Raw genomic sequence first — 17,241 nt, forward strand, 5'->3', positions numbered from 1 at the left:
CAGAGGAGGAAGTCGGACCTGACGTCAACAAACCAATGGAGTTCCCTTAGCTGAAGAAACAGGAGTAAAATAAAGCGGGGAAAAGGTCTGTTGTGTAAAGTTTTGGACATTTAGACATTAAAGTCATTAAAGGAGAGAAGCTGTAGTTATCTTGGGATCACTGTTCGGCTGCTGTTTAGCAGAAAAGCCGAAGAGGCGTTTGACGAACTTTATCCGAGAAACAGAAAGGACACTTCTGGCGGCTGTCTTTCATTTTCCCAAGTCGAAATGAGTAACTTTCGATTTTCGAGAGAGAAATGTGCTTATAACTTAATATTTTACTCCCGTTTTGACAAGTCAGTGTGAATTAGCTGCTAGCAGTTCATGCTATCATGGTCCAAACTTCACACTGAAGACATGTGACGTGATCCAGAGCACTTTGGCATCCGAACCGAGCTCTGCATTTTTAACTTGGACGAAACACTCAGTTCCTGTCATTTATTTTCTATTTTATTTTATGATTTTTATCTCTTACATGTTTTTATTTCAATAATTCTGCAAACCTGTGTGCTTTATCCAACTTGTCTGTGCTGTTTATGATTCATTTAATCTATTAATTTAATTGTGATTACACTCTTATTAGTATTATTATTGTTTTATCTTTGCCTGTAAAACACTTGATTGACATGGCATGCACAATAAGAGCTAAATAAGTTGCTTTAAATTGCTTACTCATATATCAGTTTTAATACCAGTTAGATTTTCACATACAAAGAATTTTACAGGAAACACTGACAAGTAGAAAATCTCCAACGAGGAGAAAGAATAAAAAAAAAAAAAAAAAACAAGTGTTGCAAATCAAATAATCACTAGTTAAGACTGTGCAACTACTTTGCCTGGACATGAGCGCATTATAACGCTGTTCTGTAATTTATTCAAACTGAGTTCATGTCAGCAATTAGTTCAGTCACCGGAGGTCAGTGTAAGAGTGTTACAGTCTTGTTGCCCCAAACAGGTGTCTTCACTTTGACTGGACTGACTGTGAAGAAACCTACAGGTGTAAATACTAACACTAGTCTGTACCAGTTAGAAGTCGCTTTAAGGTGGGACAGTAGACGCACACTGATTTTGGAAAACTTGGTAGATATTTAAAATTGAACTATGACAGTATTTTTATGTAATTCTGTATTTTATTTCACGATGATCATGCCACATGTAGACGTGGACTACATACGAGACTGTACCCTCCTCTTAAGCCCCGCCCCACCAGGAAGGACAAACTGCTTTCACTTTTAGCAATGTGTGCAAGGAAGACAGACAACAAGCAGAACTGAGGGCTTTACTCACTTTTTCGTTTTCAGGGGAGGAATTAAATCACCTTTTCATAGACATACACGTACAATGTCGTGCTAAGGCTCATGATTTATTTGAAAAAAACCTAGAGGGTGTTTACAACGGCAGCAGCTGAGCGCTGTTATAACTCTGCTGTTAACTCCTTCCTCTCTGCTCTTTTCATTGTCACTCTTTGAAGAAGCGGGATCAAAGATGGAAGATGAAGAGGAAACCTGGTTGGAGGAAATGCTGATGTGCTCAGTGTGCCAGGACATCTTAAAGGATCCTCGGCTGCTGCCCTGTGGACACAGCCTGTGTATGGACTGTTTGGAGAACCTGAAGAATCAAGCCACAGAAATGCAATTCTTCTGCCCGGACTGTCGGACACATTTTGAAGAGAGGGACGGACATCGGCTACAGAAGAGCTACGCGTTGTCCAACATCGCAGATAACTTCAGAGTGAACAAGACCAGGAGGGTAGCTGAAATAAGCAGTTGTCAAATCTTTAATCTTGCCTCTTATAAGATGTAGAGAGTAAATGATCTTCCCTCACATGTCAATATCTGATTTTCTCTGCAGGAAAAGCAGACAAAATGTGTGTACTGTGACTGCTGCCAGAGCAAAGAAACGCCGGCCATTAAAACGTGTCTGAAGTGTGAGGTGTCACTGTGCAAAGAGCACATCAGGGACCACCTGGAGCTGCCGGTGTTCACGGGACACCCCCTGGTCCAGCCTCTGGGTGACCTCCTGGACAGGAAGTGTTCGCAGCACAAGGACGAGGTTCTGAGGTATTACTGCAGCTCGTCCAGACGCTACATCTGCAACATCTGCGCCCTGGAGACCAAGCAGCTCAACGTGGCCACTGAGGCGTCCACTGTCTTACGGAGGCAGCTGACTGTGAGTTGAATAACACCTTTTTTTTGTAGATCTCACACTATTTTACCCAGAAAAACATCGAGCATTATGATATTAATACGAAAACATCAGATTTTACAAAGGACGGCGGCATCAATAATTAAAATATTCGTCGTTACTCTTCATATGACACTGAAGGAAAAATAAAAGCCCAGAAATTGAGGAGTTTATTCTGTGTTTGTGTGCGTTCAACAGGAATACATGGACCAGAACTTCCAAATACTCAGGCAGCAAATCACAGAATCTACAAACAGTCGACGAGATGTGAGTCCTGTTTCCTCACCTTGATATCTGATACTAAAAGGTTTATCACAACGTATTTAATAATGTGTATTTTCCTGAACCCAGAAACAGAAGGTAAAACCCGCCGACTCGTGCCTCAACGGCGTCACAGTGGTCCTGCTCTTTCTTTGGTTCATCGTTCTGTATTATGGTAAGAGAAGCCCTGGTTTGTGTGTTCTGGGTCTTTGTGCGTAAGGTGACACTCACTGATCTTTGTTTCTCACCAGCCTACAACTACTCTCTGGAAAACCAGATGCTAACAGAAGCACTGGAGAAGCAGCAGAACCGCGTGCATCACATTTACTCCACCATTGCAGGTAAGAAGACAGGCGCCAAGTCCTCACTGCTTCCTGCTTACACAAAGACAACTGAAGTAGGGAATGCAGTAACATTTAAATTATTGGTACCACATTTTGGTTTGTCCACCCATTAAAAAATATCAAGTATCAAGTGAGCCGGACTTAAAGCGTTTAGCAAAGTTACCTCTTCATATACAATCGCACAGAAATGGTGCTCGTCTGCCAATAGGAGCAACTTTGGGGTTCAAGTTCAGGGGCTGTGGGTCAAACAACCATCTGTACAGTTAGTGGACCGCCTGCTCTTCCACCTGAGCCTCCTGTGATTTTGGGTCATTTGTTCTGATGTGGCAGATCTTTCTCTTCTCTCTTCATTCTGTTACCCCCTCATCATCTCCCACTTTGTACATCCTCGACTCCTCTCCTGGTGTCTCAGTCACTCCTTCCAGAGATGCGAGGAGAGGAGGTGAGGAAGAGACACGAGGAAAGAGGAGGCAACAGAAATTTAACTAAATGAGATATCCTCTCCTCTAGGCTGTTGTTTTAAAGCAATGACAATTAAATACAACAGGTGGCCCAGTCGCATCATCTGTCCTTTGTTTTGTTACATCCTGCCATTGTATTTTGATCTCTGTCTGAAGCGTGATTGTAATCATTCTTGGCAAGAACTCTTGGCAAGGGTTACATTTTCCGAACGTCAGTCTGTTATGCTACTCCACATGATGGTAGCACATACAGCAGGAATCAGACACAGAGCCAAAATGTAGGCAAACCTGCATAGTCGCTAAATGTTTATTTCACCGAAAAGTCTAAACAGCCTTTTTCTTTCCCCACATAGAACGCTTGGTTGATCATCCAATGAAAAGTTACAAACATCCGGAAGCAGAAGATGAAGGTATGAAGTATTAAAAGCACAAGAAAGTTTCTTAAACCAACATATATGCCGTTAACAGGCACCATAACCCCAGTCATCTTGCATTCAAGCTGTTGCACTTATTGTGAAAATACACGGCGATACGTGACAGAAATGAGTCCATGAGGTCAAATTCTGTTCACAAATGCTGGACTTTTGCTTAACAGTGACAACAAGAGTAATGCAAAAACAGAATGTATCAGTAGAAATAGAAAACCTGTTGAGAACTCACTCAGAATTTCCACCACATGGCTAAACCAGCTTCACATTTGCCTCAAGACTAAGGCTGCAGCAGCGAAACCACTGAACATGCAAAATTAAATGAAGCGCCCTGTAGAAGCCAATAATGTAATAACAGCTGATAACATAATAAATTTGCACTTTTTTGAATGTAATAGGCCAATAGCGTAATAACTGGCCAATTACATAGTGAAAGTCATGAACTGATAACGTAATAAGTTATTAAGTTATTGGCCTGGTAAAAAAAAAATAAATAAATAAATTCTTTGCAAATGTAATAACCAGCCAATAACGGAATAACTTATTACGTTGTCGTCCATTATTACGTGACTGGCTTCTACATGCCCTTTTATTGCTTCGTGTTTAGCCTCAAGTTAGAGTCAGACGTAATCAACGAGTCTTCAGGGTGCAAGTTCAACATAACCAGGCTTTCTTTGTGTTAGCTGGCTTGACAAAACCTAAAACCAGGTTAGCAACTTTCTCCGTGAACCATCCATCCATCCATTATCTATACACCGCTTAATCCTCATTAGGTTTTAAAAAAAAACATTAGACTCCATGTGACCTCCCATATGTGCTTACTACAGCATAATCTTAAACAAAACACTGATTTCTGCAAAATCTGAAGAGTCCTACAGTCATATCAGTCGCTAATTTGTATGGGTCTATGTTATAACTTACGGTGCATCAAAACATTATATGTAAACCCACTAAAAATGCTCTGTCTGTCTGTCAGGAATCCTCATGTTGGACATGGACACCGTCAGTCATTTACTTGGAGTCTCCGCTGACCACAAAACGGCAGAAAGAGTAAAATCCAAACTGGATTATCCCAACAGCAACAACCGGTTTGATGAGGCCCCGCAGGTCCTCTCCACCCAGTGCTTCTCCTCCGGCACTCACGTCTGGGAGGTGGAGGTTGAGGGCCACTGGGACGTCGCCGTGTCCTACAAGAGCATCCAACGAAAGAGCAAAGACAGCAGCACCTTTGGAAACAACGCAGAGTCCTGGAGCCTTACGCACAGCGGCCAAGGTCAGCTGTTTGCCAGCCATAATAATAGAAAAACCGCTCTGTCTGAAAGTTTGCAGAGCAGCCGAATAGCTGTGGTGGTTAATTTTGAGGAAGGCAGCATCACATTCAGTGCTGTGGATTCCACCACCACACAGCTACACGAGTTCAAGACCGAACTGACTCAGCCAGTGTGTCTGGGGTTGGGACTTTATCACGTGGATGCACCCAGCAGGGCCTCTATTGTCAAAGCTTCATGAATAATCGTGCACAGTGTCACATTATCAAGACTGCAATGAAGGAGAAAGTGTCCAAGAATCAAGACCAAAGCCAAAAAAAACACCTCAGGAAGATCATTTGATTTTGTCAAATGGGTGTATGTATGACAACATCAATTGTGTTAGTATTAAGGTAATTTATTACAAAGTGCATATCAGGCTGCTCCGAAAGAATCCAAAATAAGGCTTTTGTTTTAGAAAAGTGAAGCATTCGGAAAAATGTTTGCCTCTTTGGTTATGTAAGCTTTCAAATGTATGCTTTCAAAATCCAATTCACGCTTCCTGTTCCTACGATCCTGCAGAGTCTTGCTACCATTAGCCACCATGACCTACTAGTCATACCATCATACCAGACCCAGTAAGACTGTAGTGGCAATAATAAGTCACAATAAAAAAACTGAATGTACTGAATTGATTCTGGATGTGTTTTAGTCCTTACGGAGTTCCAATTTTTCTTTTTCCAGAGGAAGAATGGACGATACCGTCTCCTTGTCTCAGTAATCTCACATTAAGGGAAATAGCAACAAAAGGAAAAAAAGGCTTGCTTGAGCAATTTGGCTCATTTATTAAGAAAACATAAAGGCTGAGCTTCCTTTAGAACTGAATGTTTTACAAAAAATGAAGGCAATAATCAGCCAGGAAGGCCACTATTGTCAGTACAAAACAAGTTATACAGTGATACAAACTGGTTTTCCTCAAACTAAGGCATTTTCTGCTAAATGAAACAATTGTTGTAGGTTCTTAATACGAGAGACATTAAACACAGAAACCTTTCAGAAACGTTCAAACCTTGATGTACACAACAGGACAATGAACACTGTGCAATAATGTCTGCTGTAAAAAAGCTGAAATGTTATTATCTGTCCTATTTTGTCTTTTACAAACAACTATAACCAAAGAGAATAGAGATCATTGTCTTAAGCATCTTTCATACTTCTCTAGCTGCCTTTAAGTCTCTTGACGTCTGCCTAGAAGTTTCATACAAACTTGACCATTAGCCTACATAAGTATCCACACTGCAGACATTCGTGTTGCAACAAGTCCGACAACAGTAGCGTGGAATGGCTGTCCTAACTCCGCTCCATGTTAGCAGTCTGTACTGTTAATTGTTCTGAAAAATACAACTGTCAAACCTGCAGTTAATGTACATAGCAGTGAGAATTATGACTCTCGTGTATTTGCTGGGAAATGCATTTTCACCCTTTTTGCACTGCATCCATCCTTCAGCACCGTCTCCGGCTGAAAAACTCTGTTCACACGAGTGGCAGCAGCTGTTCTTTACTTCACCGTTCCCAGGTTCTGACTCCTGATGGCGCACCACGCCTTAAAAACATCACTGAAAAACAGAGGACATGCTGTTAAGAAAAGGTTATAAATGAAAACCACACACAGAAACGCAGACGTTAACCTCGACGTACCTGCAGTGAGTGGCCACGCACTCGTTACTGCAGTACTCTTTGTCCCAGTCTTTACTCTCCACTGCTGGGTTGTTGCAGCCTGCCCTCACACACAGACTCCTCAGAGCATCACCGGACCCGTTCATCTCCATCTCATCCTAAAGAACAGGAGAAAGGGTTTAGAAGAGCGTTGTTAAGATGGGAAACCACTGAGAAGAAGTGAGAATGGTGGGGGGGGAGACAGTCAAAGTCAACAAATCCACTGATTGTGTCTTTTGGGAAGCTTTCCGTCGTGGCAGCAGCAGTATCATCTGCACACGTATGCAAAGTGTGTTTTTTCTCTTTTGTCTGAGTGAAACCGAAGTAGTTGTGTCACTTTGCATGAGGTGTTGAATGAACAGCAATTTTCACTTCCCCAGATGCCTCTTTGTCGCTCTATTATAAATGGAATCAATGTATGCCTCCGTCATCCACACAAGCTGCACTCTACATCCATGTAACGAAGCCTTTTAAGCGGGCCGCTGTCGTACCACTAAAAGACAGAATATCTTTCCTGATGAATTACTAAACCTCCGATACTCAACGGCAACAAATATATATACCTATTCAATGTAAAATCCATAAAAGTAACAAAAACCACATGAACCAGCCTTTCACACGGCTGAGCAGAGAGAAACCCATCGTCCGACACACAATTGCACAAAGAAAACTCACAAAATCAAAACACACTGCAGCATATCCAACATCATCCAACACAGACAGCATTCAATCCTAAGTTGTCAAAGTCGACTCATTCATACTTCCATGGTTTTTCTGCCGCTCTTTTTATCTCTTTCTTCTAAATTTATGCAACCTTATAAAGTGCAGATATTCCACTAAAAGCTGCTTCAGACATAGTTCGTCAACTGATGTTCGAGTTGGAACTTTTACAATTTAATTTGACATTCTACACCTCCAGTTCCCAGAACAGACCCAAAATCCACCGAGTGATATTCCAGGACGTGTGGCCCGTCTAACACCGCCTCCCACAGGGCTTTATCCAAATCTGCAGCTTCTTTCCCTTTAACTCTTTTTCTACCTTTCCCCTGTATTTCCTAATTTCTCTTTTGTCCTTTACTCTTAGTTTCTCTATTCTTTTTATTTCCCAATGCACTCCCCCCTGTTGTGTTGTTTACATCAGAATAAAACCCAGTTTAGAACTGAGAATCACTCCACACATCAACACATCATGGCACACACACAGCTAATTCCTTTACGGTGTGGTCACAGCCCCAACCAGCAAACCAGCGCCGAAGAATGTGAGAAACGCTCACCACATTTGCTGGCATGGAGCGGGAGTCAGCGCGTTGAAGCTGTCCGCAACGCTGCAGGCCACAACACGTCCTGAGTTCGTGAGGCCAGAATTCTTGTATGTGAAGGTGATGAAGAAATCCTCCGCTGATACCATCTTGTTGGTATATAAAAAGGTTTACTGAAACAAGTCCAGTATCTCAGACACCATGGTTTGCCTGTGAGAGGATTCAAAGCCAAAAAGAATCACCCTCCAGAAAAACCTTAACTACCGGCCTATGCAGGGGGCCGTTTACGGAAGCCTAAGACAGAACATATGGCTCATAACCAAAAAAGGAGCACATTCTCTAAACAAAGAAGCACAGCATCCTGCAGCACCTAAACTAAACATGTCAAACCCATGAGGTGGAACATCAGATCCAACATATTTCCCTCCTTCGAGATTACGCAGAGTCTCGAAAATAAAAAAGCAACACATACAAGTGTGACAAAATAACAGTTCCTCCTATATGTGCTTAATACAGCATCATCTAAATACAACAAATTTATGGAGTGCGAGAGCGAAAAACCCGTCAGGCAGCCGTCATACCTGATATTTCCATCAAACAATCTAGACAGGAAAATTCTCCCACGGCCCCTCTGCCTTAGGCGACCACATATAGAACTCCAGCCTAATTAGAAAATGTATGTAGAGGTATACGCTAAGCAAATACACATGGAAACCTCAGAAAATAAAATCAAACAATGTCCAAATTCAGGCTGGTCGACCCATCGTACCTTCCAGTAGCCCTTTGCCTGCCCAGCCTGAATACACCTCGGCACCAAAAAAGAAGAAACATCTGAGGTCCCTGTGTATTTACCCAGTCAGAGAAAATATAATACTCAGAAGAAAACGCCGCAGGCCACAACATGTCCTGAGTTCGTAACACCAGAATTCTTGTATTGAGTAGCGATGATGTGAAGGTGATGAAGAACTCCTCCGCTGATACTATCTTGTTGGCATATAAAAAGGTTCACTGAAACAAGCTCAGTATCTCAGGCACCATGGTTTGCCTGTGAGAGGAGCCAAAAAGAATCACCCTCCAGAATAACCTCTAATGCTGGCTTATATAGGGGGGCTGTTTACATAAAACTAAGACAAAACATATGGTTCATATCATGATTGAAGCCCATTCTCTAGACAAAACGGCACCTCTCCTGCAGCACCTAAACCTTTGACCTGGGGATCCCTCACTAAACATACCAAACCCATGAGGTGGAAACATCAGATCCCACCACTTCACTACGAAAGACAAAAAAAATGTCATATTCCTTGTATACACGCTTGGCCAATAACTCTGAAAGAACACAGAGCTGGAGCCATGACAGTAGACAAAGCTTTAAATATGGATGCTGCTGCAAAGAAACGACAAATTCTTAAACATGGACGCTTGACAAACAAAAAATCTACACAATCGGCACAGTTTCAAGGCGGATTGCAAAGATTATGTCACTAATTCAGCATCGAGCTAAATGTGACGTCACAGTCTTCCCTTATGTTCCAGCGTGAGGTGTTGAATGATGGACGAGACGTGACCTTTTGAGTCACAGTGGCCTCTGACCACCAAAACTAATTGGTTCATCTCAAGCCCAACCTCAGTCTCCACACTCACACACTTGCAGGTGTTTCCACTGAGTGCAAATTTACACATGAGCAGACTTTACCGAGGGACTTTCTCATAGTTCAGAGGGAGATGGGTGATGTATTAACCCAGTTGTCCTGCCACCCCCAAAATGTACACAAACCAAGTGTGGACGGTGTCGAGAAGAATCCGCAAGGAGGTTTATAAGTGACTGGTTTGGATTTTCAGTCAAATGTCTGCATAGGTTTTCCAGATGCTTATGGGTTTTCTGACTTTCACTTTGTTTAAATCTATAAATACTGTAATGTCAGAAACAGGAAGTGATTAACTGAGGAGATAATCAAACTGCGAATGAGACAAAAGTTCAAAATTAAGGTTTTTTTTTCTTCTAATGATGTGTTTTTCTTTAAAGCGACTTGTGCTGTTATGACAGCACGCCCATTCCTCATTTTTATACCATTTTGAGTCCTCATGACTCTCACACTTTACACTACAGCTGAAGTCTGTGAGGGTTGAATGCTTTGGAGGTTGGGATTCAGCCTTTGAATGCAATTCAAGGTTTGTGCCAAGTTTGAAGAAATTCTCTAAAGATGTTCCAGACATACCGCGTTTACAAGAAAACAAGAACATAATGCATCTGGCCACAGCTGTCTCTGGCAGTACAGCATCTCTTATGTTGCTGCTGAAAATGCAAAGCTCTTATGGAGCCATCATAAGCCTCTGTGTTTTCTTAGACACAGACTAGTTTACAGCTGTGCCATCTTCTGGATGTGCTATCTGGTGTCTTGGATTTTTCCTTTATCCTTGCTCTGACTTACATCCCAAATGACGGGCTCTTCACAGACCAGTCTGGAAGGCTGCTTAATGTTCAGGATGTTGTTTTAGACAAGAACTTAAAAAAACATGTGAATGCAACTTATGAAATGTAAAATCATGGTTAATTACACTTCATCTGTACTTTCATTGCAGTATTACTCTTATGTAAGCTTGTGAATGGCTGCACGAATTATGACAGTCTGCCAGTTTAAGGACTTTCAGTTTTTCCTTACAATTTCTGAAGACATTTAGATTGTTTTTTGGGATTTGTTTTGGTTTTAAATTTCCGTAGATCAGTGTAACAAAATTAAATACACCCAATATGACATTTACAGAAGGTTCAATACATGATGGGTATTTTTTCTGTTCACTTAAATTGATAGACAAATCAAAATAATCATTCAAGAAATGAAATGATAGATTAATCTATATGAAAATAATAATTAGTCATTGGGAATTGTTGCTACGAAAACTGCTGGACACTGAAACTAAATTCATTCATTCATTCAACATTAATGAAATCAAATTAAGTTACTAGTGAGTGAGTGCAGCTTAAGTCTTGTAGCTAAGTTTGTCAAAAACGACAACGGATAAAGTTTAACACTCACCTCTGAAGGCAGCACTTCTGTAACAACATCCTCGTCTCCGTTGCCTGACGTCTCAGCAGAGTTCACGACCTGCACCGACACAACTGGTGCAGACTGGCCGGATGTCGTCGCAGTCGATGATGCAGCCGCCGTGTTGGGGACAATTCTCGGCAGAGCTTCTTTGCCCTGAATGGAGGCTGGAACTATTTTTATCTGGAGTGGAGGCGGAGGTGTAGCGGTCACGGACACAGGGTGGCCCGGTACGCTGCTTCCCTCGCGGGGTTTGGCCTGTAAGGGCGGAGGTGCCGGTGCCATCTGCTGGAGCCGAGGTGGAGGCGGCGCGTTTTGCATCTGCTGCAGCGGAGGCGGCTGACGCGAGGCGCCAGAGACCACGAGGGTCGGCTGCAAGGCGCGGACCCCTCCAGGCAGCACAGTCACCACCTGCCCCCCACCCTGCAGCATGTGCTTTGGGATGATGATCTTGGTGATGGTCTGGGCTGCTGGAGGTGCTGCAGGAGCAGAAGCTTTGTTTGCTCCTGTGCGGGAACGTGTGGCCATTTCTGGGACGTCCAGGATGATGTTGGAGGCACAAATGTTGGTGATGGTGTTCTCCTCCGCGTTGCTGTTGGCCGAGCGAACTGCCTGGTGACCAGCAGAGGGAGGCGTTGTCGCAGTCAGGTCAACCACAGGTGGAGGAGGTGAAGGGGCGGTCTCCATTTCCTCAGTGCCAGGCTGGGATCAGGTGAAATACACAAAGAAAAATTAGAATAAAATACATCACTAACTGGTTTTCCTCTAGAAAACAAAATGATGTTACCTGTGAGAGATGGTTCGCTTTGTAGGCTGCAAGGGCTTTCAAGTACTCCCTTTTGGCTGCTTCTGTCTTTCTCTTATACACCTAAAGAACACAAAACAAGCACCACTGTCGTAAATAGAGGCCATTTTATGTTTGCAACAATCATTTTCTCTCCCCCCAAAACTGCTAAACAATAATAAATTGAGCCCCGCTTTAAAAGGGATTTTACAGATTTTCCTTTGTGAGGACATAAACATTAACATGTACCTGTTTCTGTTCCTCAGCCAGGCTGTCCCACATGGAGGCCACGATCTTCGACACCTCCCCAAAAGAGGCATTGGGGTTCTGGCCTTTAATGGCCGCCTGTGTGTCTCTGAAGAACAACGCATATGCAGAAACTGGCTTCTGTGGCTCATTGGGATCTTTCTTCTTTCTTACTTTCTTTGCGCCAACTGCCACACTTGCCGAGGCCAGTGCAGCGGGCTTCCCCCCGCCCCTCCTGGCTGTAGCCGTGGAGACAGACGATGGGGGAGCCGGGTGGGAGGACATCTGGGAGAGGACAAAGGAAGAAGAGAGAGACATGGGGGAGTCCACCAGCACACTCCTCTGAGGAGAGGAAGGGAAAATGAGGAGAGATAGGAGAGTACACATTAGCTGCAGGATCTAAAACACAGCAGTGACTCATACAATTACAGTTTCTGGTTTTGTCTGTATCTCGTACTGTTTGATCGTCAAACTAAATTTTGCATAAAAAAAGGAAACCTGAGTAAACAAAACACAAGTGTTAAAGTGTATTTGCTGAACTAAAATGCATACCAATGACTGCCCTCCCTTCTTGCTGCCCTTGCATCTCAATAAGTTCAGGTCCAGACTTCGAGTAGGACACACCACAACATTAATGTGTGGACTTATTCTTATGTTTGGGATCAGTGTCTTGCTGTATAACCCAGTTGTACTTTAGCTTTAACCCTATTCAGGACTTTCATGCTGTCATACATAGAAGGTCTTTCGGGACCCATTTGACCCCAAGAAGAGCAGAATATTTGTTGGTATTTATTCTAGACTTTTACACTATGTTAAATAACTTTTCTGATAAGTTGACATATTTTTGGTTCCAAATGCATGACAAATGTCCCTCTTTTTATATATAAAAAAAAAAAAATCTTCAAAAATTTGAAAAAACAACACCTGTCACCTAAACCAAATGGCCTGGGGTCAAAAAGACCCCAACAGTCCTGAATAGGGTTAACTCACACACTGATGATCTGACATTCTCCTCCAGGAGTTTTTGTCAGAGAGCAGAATTTACGCATCTTTCAATTATACCCACAACATGATAGTGCCACCTCCATGCTTGACCACAGGCATAATGTTCTTTTTGTGGAATTCTGGTTGTTTGGGTTTACGCCAGATATAACAGAACCCCCAAACAGGTCAACCTTTTGACTTATTAGTCCACAGAACTTTCTCCTAAGAACTCTGGATTTTTTGAGATTAGGTCTTAGATTAGATGAGGACTCCTAAAACAAGACTTTTGGAAACACTGCTGACCCCTGTTTTAGTTTGGTGTCCGTCCATGCAAAGAACCCTCTCGTCTTACTTTTCACCATTATTGTTCTTCCTCTTTAGATGTCTACAAAAAAGCAACCAATGCTCTTCTTCCTGTTTACACCTGCACACGCATGAGCAGTGGCTTTAAGGTGTATTTCCAATTTCTAATTTCCAAAATGAAGCTAAAATGTTCAACTGGATGAAAATTGTTTTTGTTCGGAAATGTGATTTTAAAATGAAAAAGTATGTGTGCACACAGCTATAGTGTGTTACTGCTGCGACCTTTTATCTAAGTTCACGTTTCTTAAAATGGTCTATTTCTGTGATGATTCCATTGCAGGCTGATGGTAATCAGGCCTGCATGTGTGTAGTCCTGCTGGTACTTTTTAAATTAAGTGACTGAAGGGATGTAACTGTAGTTTGCGATCCAAACTACAGTTACATACAAGTAGAAAGAGCGTTTGTGAGCGCTGCATGCAGACACTGATGTTGGGCTCTTCAAATGTTGTTTCTCACCTTGAAGTCGTCCATATCCTCATCCTGTAAAGAACCAGCTGGAGATGGTGTCGCTGACAGCGGCTGCTCAGGCATGTTTTCCCCTCCAAGCCCCAGCGCCAGCTCCGACGGGTTAATAGTGGAGAGCTGACTGCTCCCCAAAAGACCATGACCAATGTCACCGAGCTGAACATCAATGGTCATCGGGGAGGAACTGCTGAAGTGTGAACCACTGGAGTTCCCCATTTCCTGCAGAGGGATTAGAAATTTAAAAAAAAAGACTAGCACACAACTCCTGACTGCACTGATGGACATTTAAACAACCCAAACAGTATTCTGTGTGAGCGTCTACAGGTACACCACTCACCAGTGCAGAAGAGCTCAGCAGGGCTCCACCTCCAGTCTGGCCCATTGCCCCAAGGTTCATCTGCTCCAGGCCTCGAGGGCAAGAGTTCACAAAGGTGGACGCAAAGGAAGGGTCATTGGCCTCCACCACCAGGTTACTCACAAGACTCCGGGAGCCTGAAGGTCTCCCGGAGCCGTCGGAGCCATCAGTCAGCTCGTAGTGAGACACCTCATCATTGATGCTCAGAGCTGGATCCGGATCAAGGGAGATGGGGGGGATCTCGAAGACCTCATCTCCGAGACTGGGGGTGTGAAATGTCTGCTGTAAGTGAAAGAGAGAGAATAACAGGTGAGACCTTCATGAGCAGACACACGTGTGTACATCCCAGAGTGTTGCCCTGACCTGCCATGCAGCTCCACATGACTCACTCACCTCTGCGGACAAAAAGGGGTGGCCCGCTCCGCTGATGGCGAGGTAACTGTCACTGCCTTCTGGAAACTGAAACACACAATTCACCTTTAACTAACTTACATGCAGCTTCGGCTTCTTCAGTCAAATATAAGGTCTTCCAGGAAAATAGTGTCTGAATGTTAGTTTACCTTGTTCTCCTCAGAGTATCCACCGTACGCCTGGGAGTCCAAAAACTCCGAGTCAACATTTTGAGCACAACCATCCGACAGGTCAGAATAAAAATTAAGGTCCATTATGAACTCAGATGCTCCAGCTAAACTATCACACGTGCTGTATTCTTTGATGAACTGTTAAAATGCCCTACCCATTGAGGGCAACTATCCGTATGTGAACTCGAGCTGCTAGCAGCTAGCTTGCTAGCTAGCTAAGCACTGTCGGTTAGCATAACGTCCAAGAGATGATGCTAGACTACGCTTGGGAGAAACAAGACGGCTGGGTAATGTGAGGCTGACAACAGCAGAATGGTGTAAATATAGGCAAAATACTGAGCATTATCTCTCCCGCAGGCAAAAGTTTTATTGAGGCCCAAAACAAACCCATTCATATGCCGGAGAGCTGCTGCCGTTAGCGCCTCCCCGGACCTCCGGCAAGGAGCTGGTGCTGGATTCACGGGCCGTCTGAAAACAAACAATTACTCGAGACCCCACGACATACCCGTGGTGTTTGTGTGCTTCAAATTTTTGCGAGCTGTTTGAGGTCAAAGAGGTGACGTTTAAGAGCCTGCTTGTCGTAACTAAAAAACAAAAACTAGTGTGTAACTTAGATGGAGGTTTGTCCGCTTCACGTGTTGCTTGGCCGGTCAATACAACCAGAGTACTATTAAAATCTCATATTTCCATTTTCTATTGAAGTATAAAACGCCATGACGACCACCGCATGTGTACTGTCGTTTGATTCCGCGTCAAATATTTAAATAAAAACATTTTAAAAATCCCACGAAAAAATACATAAACGAGATCACAAGTCTATTCAATAAATATATATATAAATGCAAGTATTAAATAAATATTTTTTTATTATTACAAATATTTCTTTAATGACTACACTTATTTATTTCAAGGTAACCTTTTTTTTTTTTTTTTTTTATTATTACAAATATTTCTTTAATGACTACACTTATTTATTTCAAGGTAACCTTTCCTTTGTAATTCCGTATTTACTCATTTCACAGGGATATTTATAATTTTCTTTGTGTTTTCTTATTTTAAATAGTGAATAAAACATCATTCCATAACGAGGATCTTCCTTTTCTTTTTCCCCATACATGATAAGATCTAACAGCTCTGATGCACATGAAATATAGTCATTTAAATTCCCTTTACAACCTAATGTAGCCTGTTTTGGAGTCTTGTCACCTTCAAATAACCTGAAGGGTGCTTACAAATATTAATTTATTATGACTGTGTTGTTATATTATTAAGAGGCATTTATTTTTTTGTCCAGATGGCATTTTTCTGAACAGTTTTAAAAGACCTTTCCAGCCAAGTGAAATCAAACACTTGTCCTGCGTATGGTCCATATGAAAAATAATCACAGCTGTTTCTGATTGGACTGGATGGCAAGACTGCATCAGAAATTCATATAACAAAGTAATTATAGTCTTATAACTAGCAAAATCATTTTAGACAGATCAAATTCTTGCACTACTTGGGATTAAGAGTCTGGACATTTTCAGTCAAATAACTGATGGATTATATTTATGTTCTTTTATTAAAATAAAGGCCTACCTTCACTGTGGAAGGGCTCCAAAATCTCATTGGTTGTTTCTGCTCAGACTCGTGGATGTTGTATTGTGGTTTGAGGATGAAAAGTAAACCTGTATTCATCCATTGTTTCTCCATGTTTGCAGTCAATAGTAGTAGAGCCTGTATACATACCATATATGTTCCTCATTCACAACCTCCACGAATCTATTGGAAGGTTCTTAATGTTCTCCACTGCATCAGTTTCATTATTTCCCCACATATCCAGAAACCAAATGGTCCACTTGAGCTGAATATTAATTCGTTAATTAGTTTTTATAAGCTCTGTTAATATTTTTCTGGTACCACCATTTTTAAATGTGAATATCTGCTCACTCAGGTTTCTGCAATGGTATAAACAGTTTGTTCCACGAGGACAGTGGATCTTAAAGACCTATCAGTCTGACTTACCTCCATCAAGATTTATGGAACCGCATTATTCCACTTCTAACATAGATTTGTTAATAATCAGTTCTATCAAATCTCAGTCCTTTATGGAACTTTTCCTTCCAGAGTTCTCACACCACCTTGCTGTTCCAGTCCCAGTCTTGGTCTATTCTTTGTAAAAGTTGTCCCTAATGATGGAGCTACTAAAGTCCTGCTCAACAGTGTGTTACTTTTTCATTTTAACTTAATTTAGTGACATCTCAATATGTGTATTCTAAGCTCGTGTGCATCATTACTTTTACACATTTAACCTTTGAGAAGTACTCTGAATACAGTTTAATAACTAATGCATGTCCGCTATCATGTTTCAGAAAAGAATAAAGATGAACTCGATAGTGGACCGCTGGACATGCTCTCACATCTTTCTGAACAACTGGATGATGTAGAGTGCCATAGGAGTCAGTGGTTCATACAAATGGGAGTAATTTGAGCTCTTG

General features: G+C 42.2%; 2 protein-coding genes across 4 annotated transcripts; one reads left to right on the forward strand and one right to left on the reverse strand.

Annotated features, from left to right (window-relative positions):
* On the forward strand, positions 1-5,655 carry LOC103360298 (E3 ubiquitin-protein ligase TRIM11-like). Of its 2 annotated transcripts, none has more exons than XM_008285997.1 (8): positions 1-85; positions 1,511-1,788; positions 1,891-2,208; positions 2,422-2,490; positions 2,575-2,659; positions 2,736-2,825; positions 3,643-3,699; positions 4,694-5,655. In XM_008285997.1, exons 2-8 carry the CDS (start codon positions 1,525-1,527, stop codon positions 5,224-5,226), a joined length of 1,416 nt encoding a protein of 471 aa, XP_008284219.1. In that variant the 5' UTR covers positions 1-85; positions 1,511-1,524; the 3' UTR covers positions 5,227-5,655. The 2 variants fall into 2 exon arrangements, with proteins under 2 accessions (XP_008284219.1, XP_008284218.1); XM_008285996.1 differs by lacking the exon at positions 1-85 and adding an exon at positions 97-271.
* A 129-nt stretch (positions 5,656-5,784) lies between these two features.
* On the reverse strand, positions 5,785-15,158 carry tox4a (TOX high mobility group box family member 4 a). 2 transcript variants are annotated; one of them, XM_008286000.1, is made up of 9 exons: positions 14,744-15,158; positions 14,577-14,642; positions 14,166-14,462; positions 13,820-14,047; positions 12,020-12,358; positions 11,774-11,854; positions 10,978-11,688; positions 6,663-6,799; positions 5,785-6,580 (listed from the first exon to the last, which is right to left on the reverse strand). In XM_008286000.1, exons 1-9 carry the CDS (start codon positions 14,846-14,848, stop codon positions 6,523-6,525), a joined length of 2,022 nt encoding a protein of 673 aa, XP_008284222.1. In that variant the 5' UTR covers positions 14,849-15,158; the 3' UTR covers positions 5,785-6,522. The 2 variants fall into 2 exon arrangements, with proteins under 2 accessions (XP_008284222.1, XP_008284221.1); XM_008285999.1 differs by having other exon boundaries at positions 14,166-14,465.
* Positions 15,159-17,241: the final 2,083 nt, after the last annotated feature.

This window comes from Stegastes partitus, unplaced genomic scaffold (assembly GCF_000690725.1).
Source record: "Stegastes partitus isolate 25-593 unplaced genomic scaffold, Stegastes_partitus-1.0.2 Scaffold425, whole genome shotgun sequence".
Classification (NCBI taxonomy): domain Eukaryota; kingdom Metazoa; phylum Chordata; class Actinopteri; family Pomacentridae; genus Stegastes; species Stegastes partitus.

Bases quoted from the DNA above. Each gene is read 5' to 3' on its own strand.
- LOC103360298 (XM_008285996.1), top strand. The intron at 2,209-2,421 runs GTGAGTTGAATA...TGCGTTCAACAG, and splicing joins TCTTACGGAGGCAGCTGACT to GAATACATGGACCAGAACTT. The intron at 2,660-2,735 runs GTAAGAGAAGCC...GTTTCTCACCAG, and splicing joins GTTCATCGTTCTGTATTATG to CCTACAACTACTCTCTGGAA.
- tox4a (XM_008285999.1), bottom strand. From the start codon at position 14,848: ATGGACCTTAATTTTTATTCTGACCTGTCGGATGGTTGTGCTCAAAAT. The intron at 11,855-12,019 runs GTACATGTTAAT...TGTGTTCTTTAG, and splicing joins TGGCTGAGGAACAGAAACAG to GTGTATAAGAGAAAGACAGA. The intron at 6,581-6,662 runs GTACGTCGAGGT...TCTGTTTTTCAG, and splicing joins TGCGTGGCCACTCACTGCAG to TGATGTTTTTAAGGCGTGGT.